Genomic DNA, 20,575 nt, shown 5'->3' with positions numbered 1-20,575 from the left:
CAATTGCAGAATTGAACACCTGGTTATGTACCCATCAACATCTGGAATACAACATGTTAAAGATTAAACTATCTTTTAAATATCGCAGACGTATTTAAATTTTTAAATATTCATCATTGTGATTTAAAAGTTTCAGAGTCTCAATTTGACATCGATAAGGAACGATAGTAAAATCGATAATAAAAATGTCATGGAATTTAGATCGTTTTAATAATGCATTCCAAAATGGCTTATTGAAAGTCTGAAAATTTAAATCTGAAATATGATATCTGAAGTTCGTTGAATTGGCTCGTATTTCACGGAAGCCGTTTATGTTCTGCGCATGTTTGTGAGACAAATTTGAAAAAATATTGAATTCTATTACGATTTTTTGTGCTTCACTTATTAAGTTTAAAATAAATCAATCTTAAGTATACTGTTTCAGTGGCGCCATCTATGGTCAAGAGTACGACTTCAGTTAAACACACACGTATCACGGCTCGCTTTACAGGCAGGACCAATCATTCTCCATTCATTCATCCACAGATCGCAGTTTTGACCTGAACCAGAGAGCGATATAGATTTCTTATGGAAACTTGGAGGACTCTGTTAAGTTTCAACCTTATTGGGCAAAAAGTAATTATATTTTAACTAAATTATATTTTTAAACTCTTACAGTAGAATTTTTGGATTAGAATGGTGGAAAGCTTAGTTAAAAATTAGCCTATTTTTATACTTAAAATATCATTGCAAAGTATATGACCTGTAAAAGTCTGTTTTCTGAGGAAAGTATTCTTTTTTTGTATACTTGTTCTGTAAATGCTTGTTGCTATATGTTGTGCAATGTATAAACTGTATTTTTGTAGAAAACGAAACTTTCTGAAAGTGGACTAGTTTCTTTTTGTTTGTATCCTAAAATATGCGGAAAAAATTCAGCATATTATTGAAAAAAGAAAAAGTTTTTCCCCAGAAATAACTCAATTTCGAAGATATCAGTGATTGACGGTACTAAGTGATAATCTTTGATTATTTTTGGCAAAAGAGGAAGTTTTAAGTGCATATGGCGAGAAAGAGTTGATGGTTAACTTTAAAAGTCTCTTTTGGCAACAAACAAAATAAAATGCCAAGAGTGCACACGCTATGACGAGAACAGTTTAAATGAATGAAAAAGATTTATAACTTTTGACGCTTAGTTTATCTTTATCTTCTATTTTCAACGTATGAAGAAGTACAAAAGAAGATTTATTTGATTTTATTAACTTCGAATGTTCAGTTTCTCTAAAACAAAGTAAAAACTGATTTATTAACTTCGAATGTACAGTTTCTCTAAAGTAAGAACTACCCAAACCATTCGTCTGGACCCGTGGCTGTGACTATGGCAACGAGGTATAACTATTTCAAGTAGGGGTGTGGGGTCATTGTTTAGAACTGGTTTTAGTTCGGATTGGCGAGAGAAAGGTAATCATTTTCTTCGGACAATTGTGTTAGCCTTTGATAATGAAAAGCTACCCTCCCTGATATGCATAATTCTTGTTTCCATAGCATCAGACTGCCTCTGATTTTTTTTCGGGGGGAGTTCTCACCGTAGACAAACTATACCATCTTTATTTTCTCTCGTGAACATATAAACTTGAAAGCCGCTTTACTAAAATTCTCTATAATGTAATTTAAAATCTTCATCCTTTAATTTCTAACATGGAAAGGATCCTTAAGGTTCAATTTTGATTTTCTTTTGTAATAAAGCCAATTTTCCAAGAATTCACTAAAATGTCATTTAATACCTTCATCCTTTAACTTCTAATATGATTGTGTACGATAGGAATAGTCCTTAAGGTTCTATCTGTATTTTGTATTGTCAATGTATAAACTTAGATATCCGTTTGCTGGAATTCAGTAAAATGTCATTTAATACCTTCATCCTTTAACTTCTAATATGATTGTATACAATAGGAATAGTCCTTACTGTTCTATCTGTGTTTAGTATTGTCAATGTACAAACTTAGATATCTATTTACTGGAATTCAATAAAATGTCATTAGCAGACTATTAACTTAAAAGAAATTGCTTGGAAATAATAATTCTTCCCATTGTATTGGTTGTCGTGCATATTTCAAAACTTTTGAGATTCGTTGCAATTTTTTTCCCAAGTAAATATTTTCAGTAATATGTCCCGACAATCAAAGCAAAATATGCAATTTTTTGCATATTTTTTTTAAAATTAAGTTTATTTGCAAGGATCCTCTACATGTAAGAAATAGATCGCCTTTAAACAGAAACACAAATTACATTTCTAGTATCTGAGTTAGAATCTATATCATCACTTCTTAAAGAAAAACATAAGTCAAAATTTTTAAACTTTTTTTGTGCGCCTACGGAATTGTGTGAAAATCTCGGCATTAATGGTTTCAAAGTGCATAAATCAGTTCAATTTTAAACAGGGTTATTTATTTAAATAATGTATTGTAACATTTTTTTAAAAAAAGTAATCCTATTAAAATGCCATTGTTGAAATAGTCTCAATTAAACAATGGTATAAATTAAAAGAACAATTTCATTGTTACAGTATAACAAGACATTGTTAAACCGAGAAAAGCTCATTTCTAAAGTTTATATGCGATCTGTAAGGTTCTTTTATTACGATTGCTTAAGCTATAATTAGAAAAATGGCGAAAGTGGTGCAATTTTTGCGAAAAAAGCTGTAAGTATCAGTTGTTGGTAAAATCTCTTAACAGTTGCAATAATTCAGCAATTTTTAAATTCCTACGAGGACTTTATTTCAAATCGAAGTAAAACAAAACTCTGCACATAAAAATTCAGACTTTTAATAGTATTCCATTAAAAAGGTTTAAGTTGATTTTATAGGAGCATTTTTTTACTCGTAACATTATCAAAAATTTAACTTCTCCCCAATTTAATTTCTTAAAAGAACCACGTACTCTTCTTGCCTTGAAAACGGGTACTCATTTTGAGCCCTTGAAACATGTAGACTGTTATTTTCAATTTGTATGTTTTTGAAGCAAATAAAGTTTTTAAACAAGTAATGTCCAAAAATGTCAGTTTAACTAGGCTAAATTGTTAAATGTTCAAGAGCCTAATGTTGCACGGAATTTCTCTTATATTTATTAATTATGATTTAAAATACTTATTACAGAGGGATATTGCAATAAATCTTAATTGAAAATCAAGAGCGGTTTTTACATATCAAATTTTAAGCTACTACTTACTATCAACGTATTACAGTTAATTTTAAGCACAACTTTATAGCCATCTCATTTGTTAACAAATTTCAAAAGCTTTTTAATTCTATTACAATCAACAATTTTAAGGACCCATTAGGAAAAGATATGAGTAGAATGTATTTGTTGGCGATGGTATGTGTAAAGGAAAGACGATTAAATTATTTAAAGTTATAAGAATATACTACACTCCTTATAAAAGTTTAGAATATGTGAAAATAAGTTCCTGTTTTCATAACCACAAAACAAAGCTGCACAAAAACCATAGACATCTGGAATTTTTAATTTTAAAAATACATACAAAAGAAGTCATTGACTCAGTTTTCTAAAAGAAAAGTTTAGGGTCCATATTTATGATAAAATTTAATATTAAGGGCTTTTTTATTATAAAGTGATTATTTTAACGGGAAAATGTTTTGTGAAAGTTTCATATTTACAATAAAAAATTTTGCAGCTGATCTGTATTTAGATAAAATACTTTTTGAAGGGTTTCTTTTTATGGTAAAAAACTTATGAAGGGTTTACTTTAAGAGACACAAATTTCTCCTAAATTAGCACCAGTTATATTAGATAAAATTATTTGCCGCATGTTGTGTTACATACGGTGTTTAAAAGAGAACTAAAATATATTTCCAATTTTAGTGCAAAAGTTTTTAAGAAAGGGGAGAGTATGGATGAAAATTATTTTGAAATAAGAGCTTGGCCTGAAGTTCTTAAAGAACAAACGGCATTTGGAAGTGAGACTGGAGAGTCTAAGACTCGTAATGATGAGTCTATGGTTGGTGGTGATAAAGGAAATATAGAGTCAAAGAAGACTCTGGATGATCCAACTCTTAACGAGTTTTATATGGCAACTGATGTGAAGTTTATGTTAAGAGATTGGAATGAAGTTCTAGCAGAACAAATGATGGTTGAAATGGAATACAAAGAGTCTGAAAATGCTCCTAAAGATGAATTGGATAAAATTGATACATTGGAGCAGTTGCTAGAGTGGCTGATGCGCTGGTGAAAAAATTAGAAAAGGCTTGAAATGATAGTACTGATAACTCAAGCTTGAGATAATGATTGAACACTCTAATGACTCAAAATTGTACAACTTTTGATAAATGCGAAAGAATAGGCTAATAATGTTTGAGATCACGTTTTAAATTGTTTTTTTGGGTATTTCTATTGCAATAACTCATAAATATGTTTCAATAAACTATTTATTGAGTAATAATTCTCATGTTTTCTTTTAATTCTTTCTGATTTCTGATTTAAATTATAAGTCGTATAAAAATAAATATTATGGGAAATAATTTTCTTTAATATTTTCAATTTCACAGTTTGAAATTTGAAAAAAAAACTACTAGGGTTCATTATAGACAAATGAATGTATAACATTTCAGAGTTACTTAAATTTCCAAGGATGAAAAATGATATCAACTTTAATGTTGAGTTGACAAAAAACTAAAAATATAATAAAACTTGTTTCAATTTGACTAAAAAGGAGTAAATATTTTTTTACAACACACCTTTATAGATAAAAGCTGGATGAAATGTCGTAGTAAGAATTTTCGGAGTTTATCGAATATAATGAAGAAAATTACTCTTTTCCTTATAGACGTGATGGAAATTAAATATTTTTCTGCTTTTTAGGAAACATGAAAAATGTAGTTCTTTAGTTTCTTTTTCTCATATTTTCATTTAGTTTTGTATCGTTTAGTTTATTATCAGAAAATGAACAAAATTTCATTTCGAGAATAAATGGGGAAGCAATCATAGCATAACGTATTAAATTACAACCTGCTCCTGTCTTACCTCGTGCGGCTGCAATTGCTACTTTTACAGAGAATGCCCTAGACGCATATACAAATGTTTAGGCACTACATGCAGGACGATCTACTCGCGCATGCGTGAGTCTCATTGACGTATAATCGCATATACAAATGACATGCAGTGAGAATGCTTCGTTAGACTCCTAGGGGGACACGATTATCAAGCCCATCTTTTTCGTTTAAACATTGTTGAGTCTCTTAAATTTCCTTTTGTATGACTGGTCAGAATATGACTGCTTTGCATTTGGAAAAGTCATGCACTATCTGTCTTCTCTAATTGGATGGATAAATTTTAGAGAGTGCGTGGTCTAATGACCTAGTGGCTAAACGACTGCTATTGTATAAATGAAAGTAAATTGTATTCAATAAAGTTTTGAGTCTTACTCCCTTTTACAGTTCTGCCAAAACTTGATACTACAGTTTGAAATTTCAGACAAATCATCGAACATTAGAGATTTCATCCAAGGAGGAGAAACCATTTTTTAAAGCAGAATTTTTTTTTTCACTCGAGCAATAAAAGTTTCAGATGATAGAGATAGACAACACGAATATACACTAACCTCAACATGCGATTAACTTGAACTCAGGGCAATCTGTTTTCCAATTGCCCCCTTGCGGGACGTAGACTCCACGTTAGGACTACAGCTAAATTGCAATGCTTAATGCTGATCATACGTGGGAAATTCAAACTGCCCTCCCAAGTGAACCCAGAATAATATCAAATTTAGGATCCGTGCATGGCAACAGTTTTTCCTGCGGGGGATGGTGTTTACCAACAGGATAATGCACCATGTTATAAGGATCGAATCGTCGAGGAACATTCCAGTGACTTTCAAGTCATGTCTTGGCCACCAAATTCACCTGACCTTAATCCAATAGAGCATTTGTGGTTCTACTTGAAAAACCCAAATTCGTGCTGCCACGCTCCCCTCGTAATGGGAGGGAATAGCAGGACCAGTTGGGGAGCGCTTGGTACCAGATACCTCAGACTACCTATCAACACCTTGTGAAATCAATGCCACTGCGGGTGCTAGCAGTTTTGAGGGCAAAAGGTGGTCCTACATGTTATTAGCAGGGTGGTCATAATGCAATGGCTCTTCGGTGTATAAATATGTTTTGCTTTGATGGGACTAAATAAAAACAAATCTGTTCATTTCTTATTTATTCTTTATTCAACATTAAATAATACTGAAGGTATGCAGTTTCATGTTGTTTCCTATTCAGTAAATCCAATACCCATAAATTCTCTGAAAAAGAATTTTTTTTTTTTTTACAATAAAATAATTCTTTTGAATTCGAATTTACATAAATATGTTTTTCGTAGAAAATTGGAATTGGATTAGAAATATGGGTTGTAAAAATTTCCTTACCCGTTCTTATTTATCGACTACGGTCTCTGACATCTGTTTATAACCTATAAGAATAAAGAATTATTTTAAAGAAGCATTTTTCTAATGTAATGAAAAAATCAATTATAAAATACAAGTTGAATAATTAAAATCCTCAATTCAATCTCAGATTTAATCTTGAAAACCAATAACTAAAATTTTAATATCAAATTTAATTTAAAAGTTTTTATTCGGTTAATTTATTTAAAAATTGATTTCTAAAAAATATTAAGAATTTCATTCGAAACTAAAAGAAATATTTCTTTTAAATAATTGATTTCAACTTACACTGCAGATCATGCCATCTTTGCAAGGACAAGCCACACTGTAATTTTCGCCGCTGTTTGGTCGTTCACAGGGTTCACCTGAATATTTAAAAGTGGAATTAAAATAATTTTTAAAATTTATGCATGTTTATTATTAATCTAAAATTATATTCAAATTGATGAATTTTTTAACTCTCATAGAGAATGAATAAATGCAACAGATAGATTTAGAGTAGTTTAAGTGCAAGATCGTCACTAGATTTTGCCGCCCTTTTTATGTTTTATTTCTGTGCTGCCCCTAGGAAAATGAATGACTTAAAAAAGAATAAATGAAACTGATAGATATAAAGTAGTTCAAATTCAAGAGCATCACCAAACTTTGCGGCCCTTTTAATGTTTTGTTTCATTCTGTAATTGGTTTCCATATTATTGAAATATGGTTTCTCTTTTCGAATTTCACCCGTAAAAATTTGCAATTTGATTTTGTAAACCATGTATATTCTTATTGGGATTCTTTTAAGATTCCATTTTCCTTGCACCAATAGGGAAAAAAGTTCTTAAGTCCCCCCACTAATGCCTACCTATTGAAACAAATGTTTTTTTTTTTCTAGTTTTATTCCTAACCTTTTTTTGTCGATTTATCCCACGAATATTATACTGTTCATTTAATGTAGACATCATTAAGGATCCTTTGTAATGTAGAATTCTTCGCTTAAGGGTAGTGCTTAAATTGTCATTTAAAGACGTTTAAATAAATCTTATTTTCTAAACCTACAATTTTGAATAATCGAGACTACTGTCTTGTTTTCAATTTCATTTAAACAATAAAATTAAAACAAGATTTGCCAATTGCAATACAAGAAATAAACTTATAAAAGAGAGAGAAAAAATTATATTTTTTAAAAATTAAAATTTGTAATACAAAGGGTGCCCTTGAAATTTTTACCTCAGCTATCAGTTATGCGTTTCAATCAATTGATTCGGTTTGAAGTTCGTTTATCTCTTTGACGCAGATAGGAGATCGGTGTCTCATTTATATATTTTTTCAGACTATCTCATTACAAACAAAAATGTATTTAGATATCCTTTTAATTATAAAATACAGTCTAATAGTTGCTAATAAAATCTGCTAGATTATCAGAATTGTACCTGAACTAAAATATAAATTCCGAAAAAAAAGAAGTTGGAAACAAAACTTTTTTTTTCAATCATTCATATTCAGAAACTTATCAATAAGTGATTTTGCAATGTAAATTTTAATGATGAATAACTGTTTCTTTTGGATCTAAATAATTGCAAATAAATGCAAATTCGAAAAATTATTGTTTTGGAAATAAATCGTCGTTGGATGTTCTTTACCCGTTGCGCAGAAAAAGACATCGGTGTTTTACGCTGTATTTTATAATCATGAATTATTAGCATGCTAAATATAATATTTTTTTCCGACTTCGACCTAAATTAATACAAAATAATGAAAAAGAATGTGAAAAATATGCTTCATAAAAATTCTGCGTAGAAGGGCCTCGTCATCTGCGTAAAAATTCTGCCTCGTCATCTATCTGTTATAGACCACCAATTATCCGAACTTGTTGGAACCAAGGCTTTTCCGGTTAATAAAAAATTCGGCTAATTGTACAACTGTAAGACACGGTTGTTGAATGTTCTTTAGGCAACCACACTTTCTCCATAAGCTTAGGGCTATAATTAAAGTAGTACACACTGTTTTTCTAATATGTTTTACTGGTGAAGCAAACGTTTCAAAGCTTATTTTGAAAGTGCCAAAGATTTGTGCCATCGTCACATCCAAAAATTGAGATTGTTTAAAAATTGAAGGAAAGCAAAAACGGAAACAATATGGCACTTATAAACAGCATTGATACATCAGAATCAGATATATAAAAAAAGAAATGGGATTCGAAAATAATAACTTTACAACACGCTATTTTTACTACTAAAATATTTCTTTTTTCTAAGGATACTAAGGGACAAAAGTAATTTTTAAACCCCTATCAGTGAGATGCTTAAATTATTAAGATGGAAGATAGAAAAACTTAAGTTAGCTCAAAATACAAATTTCGTGAAAATAATTTTTTATTCTGAGAAATCATGACAAGCGCATGGTACTTGATTGAATCGGTTAATTGGACAATTCGGTTAATCGGCATCTGGATGAATGACACTCTACTGTACTAACCTTCTCCAGCCAATTGTCCGCAAAATCTGTGGAAGGATGATCCTTTGCAGCATTGGCCTTCTCCGCAACCAGGCAACTTACCACAGTATCCAACGCCAACGGCTATCTCCGCCTGTAATTGATATTAAAACAAAATATCACTTATAAATATTGATTTTCAGTGTTTGTTACAAGATTGTAGAATCGGAGTTGAAAAGTTGGAATCGAATTTTTTTTTCACTGAAGTCGGTGTTGGAAAAGTTACCGTTTGGCTTAAAGTTAGGTTCTTATAGGTTAAAAAAGAAAAGAAGTTTTTGATCTTATAAAAAAATATTCAGACAACTATTTATAATTAGTATACAAACTTAAATGTTACTCAAATTAATATCGTAACAATTATTCAAATAATAACTTACACTGAAAAAAATGTTAGTGCAACGTAACACCAAAAATAATGGGCAACTACTTAACACCGAAGTAGTGTTGTGAAATGCCCTACATAACTCTTTGATCTAGGCTTTCATAACTCTAATAATCTTTTTTTACAGCTTAGTGTAAAGTAGCCGTCAACAATTATGTTGTTCAATAATTTGAAATTTGTAAATACAGTAAGATACACGGAAGAATCAGTAGAGTTATACAATACAATATAAATTTCGAATCATAAAATACACAAATTCTAAAAATAAAATTCGTTTGCAAATCAAAATTTTGCATATAACAGAGAAAAAATTTCTGCTGTAATAACAGGAACGTTTCTAAAATTTCTCCCCTACCTGAAGAAAAAAATAATTTAAAGCCTCTCTAATTCTAGATTAATACTTTTAATACTAACTCGCTGTTATATGGGAAAGTTATATTTTATTATAGTTACACATTTTAATAATCTAACTCTAAAATTATACTTTTAATACACAACGCGTTGTCACATGCGAAAGTTACATTTTTTAAACGAAACAATTAGAATTTAAAACTAAAAAATTATACACAAAATTAGAAGTTTTCTAAATTTTATATATTTGAATTGAATTTGATTATTTGATTTCAATTTTGTATCGAAAATTGAAAACTATAAACGCAATTCCATGCTGGGTTTTTTTTTTCTTTCAAAACTCATGAAGAAATGCGTAATTTGATTCCACTGTTTCCTGTTCATAAATCCTAATTTTGAAAGAAGGAAAGAAATTAATGAATAACCAAAATTTCGGAAAAAAAATTTATTTGAAAAAGAGAAAATTCAAAAATTAAAATTAATATCAAAAATATAACATACGTATATATTAAATATATATGCTCATAAAATTGATTCATCTAAATATCCTAATTTATTAAATATAAATGTAAATAAAAAATTGCAATTACTAAATATTCAACGAATCAAATAACTGCTATTAAAAAAGCTGAAATTGAAAAAAAAATAATCATATACTTAGCTTTACTTACAGCGCAGACTACAAAAATCAAAGCTGCTATGTATCTCATTTCGTTGAAATTAGTTTTTCCTTTATGCAGATAAAACTAAAATTCCAAAACCACTGCAGATCCTATTTATAAGAACCAATTGAAAAATGGAACACCTGGTTAGGTAACTAACATCCGGGATTCTCATTAAAATCGGGGATGCAACATGTTAAAGATAAAACTGTCTCTTAAGTATCGAAGACGCATTTAAATGTTCAAATATTCATCTTCGTGATGTAGAAATTCCAGTGTCTCAATTTGACGTTGATAAGGAACTTTAAAAAAAAATTATAATATAATAATAAAAATGTCATAGAATTTAGAGTGTTTTAATAATGCATTCCAAAATGTCATATTGAATATCTAAAAATTTAAATCTGAAATATGACATCTGAAATCTGTTGAATTGGTTCGTTGTTTGTTGTTGTTGTTTCTTATCCTCTAATTGTCTGACTTCGTCAGACAAGATCCATTAAGTTGTTGGCCCTCAAAAAGTCGATTACAAGAAATGGAGAAGCATATAGGTCCTCCTTGGAAAGGCCCAAGCAGTCGAGGATATGTTCGGCTGAGGCCTGCTGGGCTTCACATTTGGAGCAGACTGCATAAGTCTTTCTTCCTTTAAAGTACGAATTGGTTTGTAATTTAATGAAGCTGTTTATGTTCTTCATATGTTTGCGGGAAAAATTCGAAAATATTGAATTCAATTATGATTTTTTGTGCATCTATTTATAAAGTTTAAAATAAACGGGGGAAATCTATCTTTTGAATATGAAAAATTGTTGCTGTTGTAACTTTCAAATTTACAATCAGCAAGGCTGCCAGAAATCAAGCGAATTTTTTAGGCGGATTTTACAGGGAGAGCCAAACCAATCATACTCCATTTATTCATCCACAAATTCGTAGTTTTGACCTGAACCAGAAAACGATCAATCTCCAATTCAGTGCCCCTAGAGACATTGATTTGTTATGGGAACTTGGAAGCCTTTGCGACCCCGACAGATTTAACGTGCACCAGTCAGATGATACTAACAAGGGAAACTAGGGAAGTGTGACTCGCCAATTTTGAAATAAACTAGTGGGATGTATGCCTTATGAGGAATAGTTTTAGGGGGCAACATTCGTTTCGGCCCATAGAAGGTTCTGTGAGAGATAAAAAATAATTCAATGTATAGAAAAATCGGTATTTTATTACTTCAATGCAGACTATTAGTTATTGTAATCTATGGGCCGAAACGAATGTTTCCCCCTAAAATTATTCCTCATAAGGCATACATCCCACTAGTTTATTTCAAAATTGGCGAGTCACACTTCCCTAGCTTCCCTTGTAAGATGCAAACTTAATTATTAGAGGACCTAACCTTAAATGTACCAAAATATTTTATGGATGGTTGATCTATTCTATGGATGCCTAGGGGTATATATTCCTCATGAAAACTAGGTGGACTTTGTAACCCTAACAGATTTAACGTACACCAGTCCCCATTCAATAAAAGGGGATTCTTCGGCCTGCGGGATTATGCAAAGTAAAATTGAATACACCTTAATAATTTTTGATGTAATGTTTTGTTTTTACATACTAAGATGCAACCTTAATTATTAGAGCACCTAACCATAAATGTACCAAAATATTCTATGGATGGATGACCTATTCAATGGAGAGCTAGGGGATAATATTCCTCATAAAAATTCCTGATTATTTATTTCCGATTTAAAAATTATAGAAAACTCTTATGAACAGTAAAATTTTGAGTAAATTTAAACACAAATCACAATTAAACTTCATAGAATATCAAGCCTGTTCACACATCGCCTCGTAAACGTAACATAAGCGGAGGGATACACCGGAAGTTTCCTATATTTCTCTTGGTTTTAGGATGCTTGTTATTGTTTCAAGTTACAAAATCAAACTCAAACATAATACACTTTTTGAATAAACTTACCTTTCTTTCAGCGGATTTCAGTTCTTGACTCTCAAAATACGAAGAGTAGACGCAATCTGTAAAATTCAGTCCTAACGATAATTTCTCTTTTTGCATATGTCGTCATGTTTAATGAAATAAATTTAAAAAAATGTTTAATATAATTGTAGAACAGTGTAAATTACGTGTAAAAATATTTTTTTAAATATTTATTATTTCTATTATTTAATTTACTAATAATCGAAAAAAGTTCAGTTATGAGGTATAGAAATTTTTATACCCATTTTATCTGTGTAGTTTTAAATGATGATGTTGTCCAAAAGGTTGTTCAAAAAGCTCTTGAAAAACGTAAATTTAAAAATATGACTTGTTTGAAAGAAAAATTGACTGAATGGGCGTTATATTTTCCCCTCTCGTTTACTTAAACTTTTGACCGGTTTATCATTTATTAAAAAAGAGGGGTTTTTGTTTCGTCTTACATCGTAACTTAATAATAATGCTTTAACTAGTTAAATGTTTAAGATTAAACATGCGAATCATAAAGATTGATTTCTAGTTCGTAAAATTCCGTCCATTAACTCTGTTAGTTTTATTTTATTTCAATACTACACATTTGGTTATTGTGATAGTGTAAAGGTTATATTGTTTGATTATATTGTTTGATTAAAAAAAAAGTATTTTCAGTATCTTGTTCTACGAGTGAATCTTGATTAAAATTATGTAAAATATCAATACATTTAGAGGCCAAAAAGTACTGTTGGAAATAATGCAACAGTTTCATCGTTTTTTTTAACTTTGCATTGTAAAGTTTCATTGTATTGCATAAGATTGAAATAAGTCATGCGCTTACATTTAATATTAAATGTAAATCCATTAAATAGCAAATATTAAATGCTCTAATATAAAACCTTTTTAATGTATGTATACGAGAATGCCAACTTCTTCTGATTTTTCGTAATTGCTACTGATTGTACTTCCGACAGTTGATTTAAGCGAAGAGTAGGAATATTATGGAAATTTTTGCCTTTCTTTAAAAGGCTAATTTTTTTCCTAATGTCTCTTTCAATTTGTCAATGACCCTTTTAATTTCAAATCTTTGCATTTTGGTGACAATCCTTCACAGTTTTTTGTGTGGACAGCTTTGTTTATTTTTCATGGAAGCTGAATTTGAAGCTTTTCAAAAATTCAATAAACACTTATTCATATTATTCATGTAATTAAATTAGAAGATTGTTATATTGTACAAAAAATATTAGCTTATGATATATTAATTAAAAAAATTAATATTGAATTTTTAAATTACTACGGAAATTAGAATCCCTATAAAACCGCAGAGCAGAAGATTATCATTACAAGTTGGCATCATTTTATGCATAATTTTTAACTATTTTGTACCGTTACCCTTCATACTTTGGCAAGGCTGTGATTTATTAACTGAATTTTGGTAACGGTTACCCAGGTTCAAAAATAGACACTTGACTAATGAAGTACATGAAACTTTTAACAATAAAAAGTAAATTTTATTATAACTATAAATTAACAACAAACACAATCCCGATCATTTCCAGATGCCTTCATGTGCACTCAAAATTTCAATTTCTACACTTTTAAATTTCCAAATGGTTATTCTCAAGATAAAACTTTTCGATAAAAAGCACCTTTAAATTTCATATGCATAACATTAAATTAATTCACACTAAAAGAGACATTTACGAAATAAAAATACTAGCTCATTCTAAATTTACAAAAACATTTAAACTTTAAGTCCTTGTATTCCTACAGCAGATAATTAAAATTAAATATCCAAGGTTCATCTTAAAATAGGTATCTTAACATCGGATAGAAATAATTTAAAATACGGAATAAAATGCTCTTCTAAAAAGTTACTAAAAAGGCAAGAAATTAGAGTTTATAAATACAAAGGAACTTGCAAATCACCTTCTGGAACGCCCACCGGGCCTGCAGGTAGACTTGTGGACTAGGAGAACCTCAACCTTCCGACCACCATTCAGCTCTTTAGAAACACTTGATTTTCTGCCGAGGAACGCTCACTTCTTGTCAACCGTCTTGAATCTAGCGACACTCCGTCTATCATATCCAGTCAACTATTCTGAGGCTTCAGATCAACTTTCTTCCAGGAAACAGCTCATCCGATCAATGTGGCGTAATTAGTCGCGGTATCCAGGGACTCTTTCCAAATATCAACCTTTCAGCATTTCCGCCTGGATCAACTCATTCCGAGATTCCAGCTAAATCTACACTCATTCTCGATGATACCGGCTCAGAACATACTTCTAACAGCCATGATAGATCCTGTCAGCGGTGATGTTTCAACTCAACATTCCATCGGGCACGATCCGCACTCCCGTCGTACTACTTTTTCAGGCACTCCCGTCGTACTACTTTTACAGGCACTCCCGTCTTACTACTTTTTCAGCCACTCTTCACGCCTCTTATACTTTTCTCAGCAAGGCGGAATAATTCATACTGACCTGTTTACTCGCTCAAAAGTCATCCCGCATCCAGTGGACGCCAGAACAAAAAAAAGATCCACAAGAAAAACCAGCTACAAACCCACTAATACGCCATAAAAGTGATAATCCAATCCTCCTTAAATGTTAATACAATTTATATCCACAATCTACCCCAAAAATCCCATTTTAAAAGAATAAATAAAGATTTCTCATGAAATATCATAATTTTGATTGCATTTAAATTTTATCATAGTGGTGCCATCTATTGAAAAATAACCCTTCTTTAAAAAGTATTGATACAAAAAAAAAATCCAATAAATTCCTATTTATTACAATTTCATGCTGTTAAGTTTCAACCTTATTGGGCAAAAAGTTATTATATTTTAACTAAATTAAATTTTTAAATTTTTACAGTTTAATTTTTGGATTGCAATGGTGGGAAGCTTAGATAAAAATTAGCATATTTTTATACTTAAAATATCATTGCAAAGTATATGACCTGTAAATGTCTGTTTTCTGAGGAAAGTATTCTTTTTTTGTATACTTGTTCTGTAAATGCTGGTTGCTATACATTGTGCAGTGTAAAAACTGTATTTTTATAGAAAACTACACTTTCTGAAAGTGGACTAGTTTCTTTTCGTTTGCATCCTAAAATATGCGAAAGAAAGTTCAGCATATTATTGAAAAAAGTTGGATTTTTTTTCCCAGAAATAATTCAATTTCGAAGATATCAGTGATTGAAGGTACTAAGTGATAATCTTTGATTATTTTTGGCGAAGGAGGAAGTTGCATATGGCGAGAAAGAGTTGATGTGTAACTTTAAAAGTCTCTTTTGGCAACAAATAAAATAAAATGCCAGGAGTGCAAACGCTGTGAGGAGAATAGTTTAAATAAATGAAAAAGATTTATAACTTTTGACACTTAGTTTATCTTTATCTTCTGTTTTCAACGTATAAAGTTAAAAGCCGATTCGTAAGAGATTTCTTTAGAATTTTCCTCTATTAACTTCGAATGCAATTGTACATAAAAGGAATGATGAAGGTATAGTTTGTCTAAAGTAAGAACTCCCCTAGCCATTCATCTGGACCCGTGGCAGTGACTATGGTAACGAGATATAACTATTTCAAGTAGGGGTGTGGAGTCATAGCTTAGGACAGGTTTTGGCTCGGTTTGGCGAGAGAAAAGGAATCCTTTTCTTCAGGAAATTGTGTCAGCCCTAAAGTGAAAAGAAAGTACCCTCTCTGAAACGCGCGTTTCCACAGCAGCAGACGGCTTCAGACTTTGTAACTGGGGGAGTTCTTTCCGTAGACAAACTATACCATCTTTATTTTCTCTTGTCAACATATAAACTTGAAAGCCGATTTACTAAAAAACTCTAAAATGTTATTTAAAACCTTCATCCATTAACTTATAACATGGAAATGATTCTTAATGTTCAATTTTTATTTTTTGTTGTAATAAAGCCGATTTTACAAGAATTCACAAAAACGTTATTTACTACTTCCTTCCAGTAACTTCTAATATGATTGTGTATAATAGGAATAGTCCTTAAGGTACTATCTATATTTAGTATTGTCAGCCTATAAACTTAAGATATCGATTTAATAGAATTAAATAAAATGTTATTAGAGGACTATTAACTTCTTAAGGGAAATTGATAATTTTTCCCACTGCATTTGTTCTGCATCTTTCAAAACTTCTCTGATTCATTGCAAATTTTTGCCCAAACTAATATTTTCATTATTATGTCTCAGCAATCAAAGAAAAGTATGCAATTTTTTACATATTACTTTCCAAAAAAAAAAACTTTTTTATTTTTTAAAAAAATGACTTGATTTGCTAGGATTCTCTACATGTAAGAAATATCTCTCCTTTAAATAGAAACAAAAATTATATTTCTACTATCTGAGTTAGAGTCTATATCATCGTTTCTTAAGGAAAGAAAAAAAAAAGTCACATTTTTAATATTTTTGTGTTTTCCTTCGGAATTGTATGAAAAATAAGGTATTAATGACTTCAACCTGCATAAATTTGCTTAATTTTAAATAAGGTTACTTAATTAAATAATGCATTGCAACAATGTTTTTTTTTAAATTGATTTCAGTAAAATACTATTGTTGAAATAGCCTTATTAAACAATAATATAAATTTAAAAGAACACTCTAATTGTTACAATCTAACAAAGCATTGTTAAACCGGGAAATTCTCATTTCTAAAGTTTATATGCGATCTGTAAGGTTCTTTTTTTACGATTGCTAAAGCTATAATTAGAAAAATGGCGAAAGTGTTGCGATTTTTGCGAAAAAAGCTGTAAGTATCAGTTGTTGATAAAATCTTCGCAATAGTTTCATAAATTTAGCAACTTTTTAAAATTTCTACAAGAACTTTGTTTCAAATCAAAATTTTTAAAAAACTGCACTCAAAAATTCAGATTTCTAGTCGTATTCTATTAAAAAGGTTTAAGTTGATTTTATAAGAACATCTTGTTCACTCGTAACATCCATAAGAATTTACTCTCCGCAATTAAACTTTCTTTAAGATCAATGTCCTCTGCACGTCTAAAAAATGGGTCCCTGTTTTTGAGCACTTAAAATATATCGACTGTTATTTTCAATTTGTATAATTTTATGTAGCGATTGAATTTTTTAATAAAATAATGTCCTTAAATGTCAGTTTAATTAGATTAAATTGTTAAATGTTAGAGATCGCAATTTCTTTTATATTTAGTAATTATGATTTAAAATATATATTACAAAAGGATATTATAATATGTCCTAACTGAAATTCAAGAGCATTTTTTACAAAATTGACAAATTTTAACCCTTTTGAACCTAACGGGACACATACGTCCCAAGCAAATTTCAAGAAAATCTTTTGGGACAGAAACGCTTCTTTGTCTGATGGGAGACTTTCCCACCAGTCCTGCCAATATTTTTTAAGGTATTTTCATTCACAGAACATAGATGGCACTACAGTGCATAATGCTGCCCTACTCATAGTTTATGCTACCAAAACTTTTCTGTTATAAAAAAAAAAAACTCGTCGCGAAAGGACTAAGACATTACTTACTATCAACCAATTACAATTAATTTTGAACACAACTTTATAATCATCTCATCTATTAACAAATTTCAAAAACTTTTTAATTTTATTACAATAATCAATTTTAAAGACCCATTAAAAAAAGATATGAGTAGAATTTATTTTGTTGGCGATGGTAAATGTAAAGGAAAGACGATTAAATTATTTTAGATTATAAGAATATACTACACTCTTTATGAAAGTTCAGAATATGTGAAAATAAGCTCCTGTTTTCATAAAAAGCACAAAGACCATATATATCTAGAATTTTTGATTTTAAAAATACACACAAAAGAAGTTATTGACTCAGTTTTCTAAAAGAAAGGTTTTTGTGTTCATATTTACGATAACATTTTATGTGAATTATCTCGTTATTACCTCGTTTTTACAATAAATTGTTTGTATTAACGGTAAAATGTCATGTGAAGGATTTGTATTCACAATAAATTGTTTGTATTAACGGTAAAATGTTATGTGAAGGTTTTGTATTTACAATAAAAAATTTTGCAGCTGATCCGTATTTAGATAAAATACTTTTTAAAGGGTTTCTTTTTACGGTAAAAAATTTATGAAGGGTTTCTTTAAGTGACAAAAATTTCTCCTAAAATAATCCCAGTTATATTATATAAAATTATTTGCCACATGTTGGGGTAAATAAGGCGTCTGAAAGAGACTAAACTTGATTTCTAATTTTAGTGCAAAAGTTTTTAAGAAGGGGGAGAGTACGGACGAGAATTATTTTGAAATAAGAACTTGGTCTGATGTTCTTAAGGAACAAATGGCATTTGAAAGTAAAACTGTAGAGTCTAAGACTTGTAGTGATAAGTCTATAGTTGAAGGTGATAAAGAAAATATAGAGTCAAAGATGACTTCTGATGATGCAACTCTTAACGAGTTTTATATGGTAACCGATGCCAAATTTAAGTTAAGAGATTGGAATGATGTTCTAGCCGAACAAATGATGGTTGAAATCGAATACAAAGAGTCTGAAAAGGCTCCTAAAGATGAACTGGACAAAATTGATACATTGGAGCAGTTGCTAGAGTGGCTGATGCGCTGGTGAAGAATTAAAATAGGCTTGTAATGATAGCACTGATAACTCAAGCTTGAGATAATGATTGAAGACTCTCTGATGACTCAAAATTCTACAACTTTTGATAAATGCGAAAGAATAGGCTAACGATGTTTGAAATCACGTTTTAAATTGTTTTTGTGTATTTCGATTGCAATAACTCATAAATATGTTTCAATAAACTATTTATTAAGTAATAATTCTCATGTTTTCATCTAATTCTTTCTGATTTCTGATTTAAATTATAAGTCGTATAAAATAAATATTATGGGAAATAGTTTTCTTTGATGTTTTCAATTGCACAGTCTGAAATTTGAGAAAAAAACTACTAGGGTTCATTATAAACAAATGAATTTATAACAATTCAGCGTTACTTAAATTTCCAAGGATGAAAAATGATATCAAGTTTAATCTTGAGTGGACAAAAAACTAAAAATATAATAAAACTACTTGTTTCAATTTAACTAACAAAGAGTAAATATTTTTTTACATCACACCTTTATCGATAAACGCTGGATGCATCACTTTGAAATGTCGTGGTAAAAATTTTCGGAGATGATAGAATATAATGAAGAAAATTACTCTTTTCTTTATAGATGTGATGAAAATTAAATACTTTTCTCTTTTTCAGGAAACAAGAAAAGCGTAGTTCTTTAGTTTTATTTCCTTTATTTTCATTTAGTTTTGTGTCGTTTATTTTATTATCAGAAAATGAACAAAGTTCCATTTCGCGAATAAATGGGAAAGCAATTACAACATAACTTCTATTAAATCACCGCTTGCCCCTGACTTACCTCGTTCGGCTGCAATTGCTACTATTTACAGAGAATGCCCCAGACGCATATGCGAATGTTTAGGCACTACATGCAGGACGATCTAATCGCACATGCGTGAATCTCATTTACGTATAATCGCATATACAAATGACATGCAGTGAGAATGCTTCATTAGATTCCTGGGGGGACACGATTCTCTAGCCCATCTTTTTCGTTTAAACGTTGTTGATTCTCTTAAATTTCCTTTTGTATGACTGATCAGAATATGACTGCTTTGCATTTGGAAAAGTCATGCACTATCCGCTTTCTCTAATTGGATGGATAAATATTAGAGAGTTCGTGGTCTAATGACCTAGTGGCTAAACGACTGCTATTGTATAAATAAAAATAAATTGTATTCAATAAAGTTTTTAGTCTTACTCCCTTTTACAGTTCTGCCGGAACTTGATACTACAGTTTTGAAATTTCAGACAAATCATCGAACATTAGAGATTTCATCCAAGGGGGAGAAACCTTTTTTTTTAAAGCTAAATTTTTTTCTTTTTTTTTTATTCGAGCGATAAAAGTTTCAGACGATAGAGATAGACAACACGAATATACACTAACCTCAACATGCGATTGACTTGAACTCAGGGCAATCTGTTTTCCAATTGCCCCATTGCGGGGCGTAGACTCCACGTTAGGACTACAGTTAAATTGCAATGCTTAATGCTGATCATAAGTGGGAAATTCAAACTGCCCTCCCAAATGAACCCAGAATAATATCAAATTTAGGATCGGTGCAAAATTTTATCTTACATCCGCTGTGCCAGTTTCAGGACCCTAGAACAAGCGGATCTGAAGTTTAAGAGAGGCTCACAGACACGCAAACGCTTTCTTTCACTAATATATAAACATGTTTTGTCTTGATGGAACTAAATAAAAACAAATCTG

General features: G+C 30.4%; 2 protein-coding genes across 2 annotated transcripts; one reads left to right on the top strand and one right to left on the bottom strand.

Annotated features, from left to right (window-relative positions):
* The first annotated feature begins 135 nt into the window (after positions 1-135).
* LOC147815914 (uncharacterized) lies at positions 136-4,434 on the top strand. The gene is made up of 2 exons (XM_087157750.1): positions 136-615; positions 3,858-4,434. Exon 2 carries the CDS (start codon positions 3,886-3,888, stop codon positions 4,222-4,224), a length of 339 nt encoding a protein of 112 aa, XP_087013876.1. The 5' UTR covers positions 136-615; positions 3,858-3,885; the 3' UTR covers positions 4,225-4,434.
* Positions 4,435-6,181: 1,747 nt separating this feature from the next.
* LOC147815913 (U9-ctenitoxin-Pr1a-like) lies at positions 6,182-10,458 on the bottom strand. Its single transcript, XM_087157753.1, has 5 exons — positions 10,303-10,458; positions 8,881-8,992; positions 6,709-6,785; positions 6,403-6,446; positions 6,182-6,279 (listed from the first exon to the last, which is right to left on the bottom strand). Exons 1-4 carry the CDS (start codon positions 10,339-10,341, stop codon positions 6,420-6,422), a joined length of 255 nt encoding a protein of 84 aa, XP_087013879.1. The 5' UTR covers positions 10,342-10,458; the 3' UTR covers positions 6,182-6,279; positions 6,403-6,419.
* Positions 10,459-20,575: the final 10,117 nt, after the last annotated feature.

Source organism: Parasteatoda tepidariorum, chromosome 2 (assembly GCF_982258835.1).
Source record: "Parasteatoda tepidariorum strain Cologne lab strain chromosome 2, Ptep-v5.0, whole genome shotgun sequence".
In the NCBI taxonomy this organism is placed as follows: domain Eukaryota; kingdom Metazoa; phylum Arthropoda; class Arachnida; order Araneae; family Theridiidae; genus Parasteatoda; species Parasteatoda tepidariorum.
This window is presented reverse-complemented; position numbering and strand designations above follow the sequence as displayed.

Bases quoted from the DNA above. Each gene is read 5' to 3' on its own strand.
- LOC147815913 (XM_087157753.1), bottom strand. From the start codon at position 10,341: ATGAGATACATAGCAGCTTTGATTTTTGTAGTCTGCGCT. The intron at 6,786-8,880 runs GTTAGTACAGTA...TTAAATATTCAG, and splicing joins CGGACAATTGGCTGGAGAAG to GTGAACCCTGTGAACGACCA. The intron at 6,447-6,708 runs GTAAGTTGAAAT...TTATTCTTATAG, and splicing joins AAGATGGCATGATCTGCAGT to GTTATAAACAGATGTCAGAG.
- LOC147815914 (XM_087157750.1), top strand. From the start codon at position 3,886: ATGGATGAAAATTATTTTGAAATAAGAGCTTGGCCTGAAGTTCTTAAA.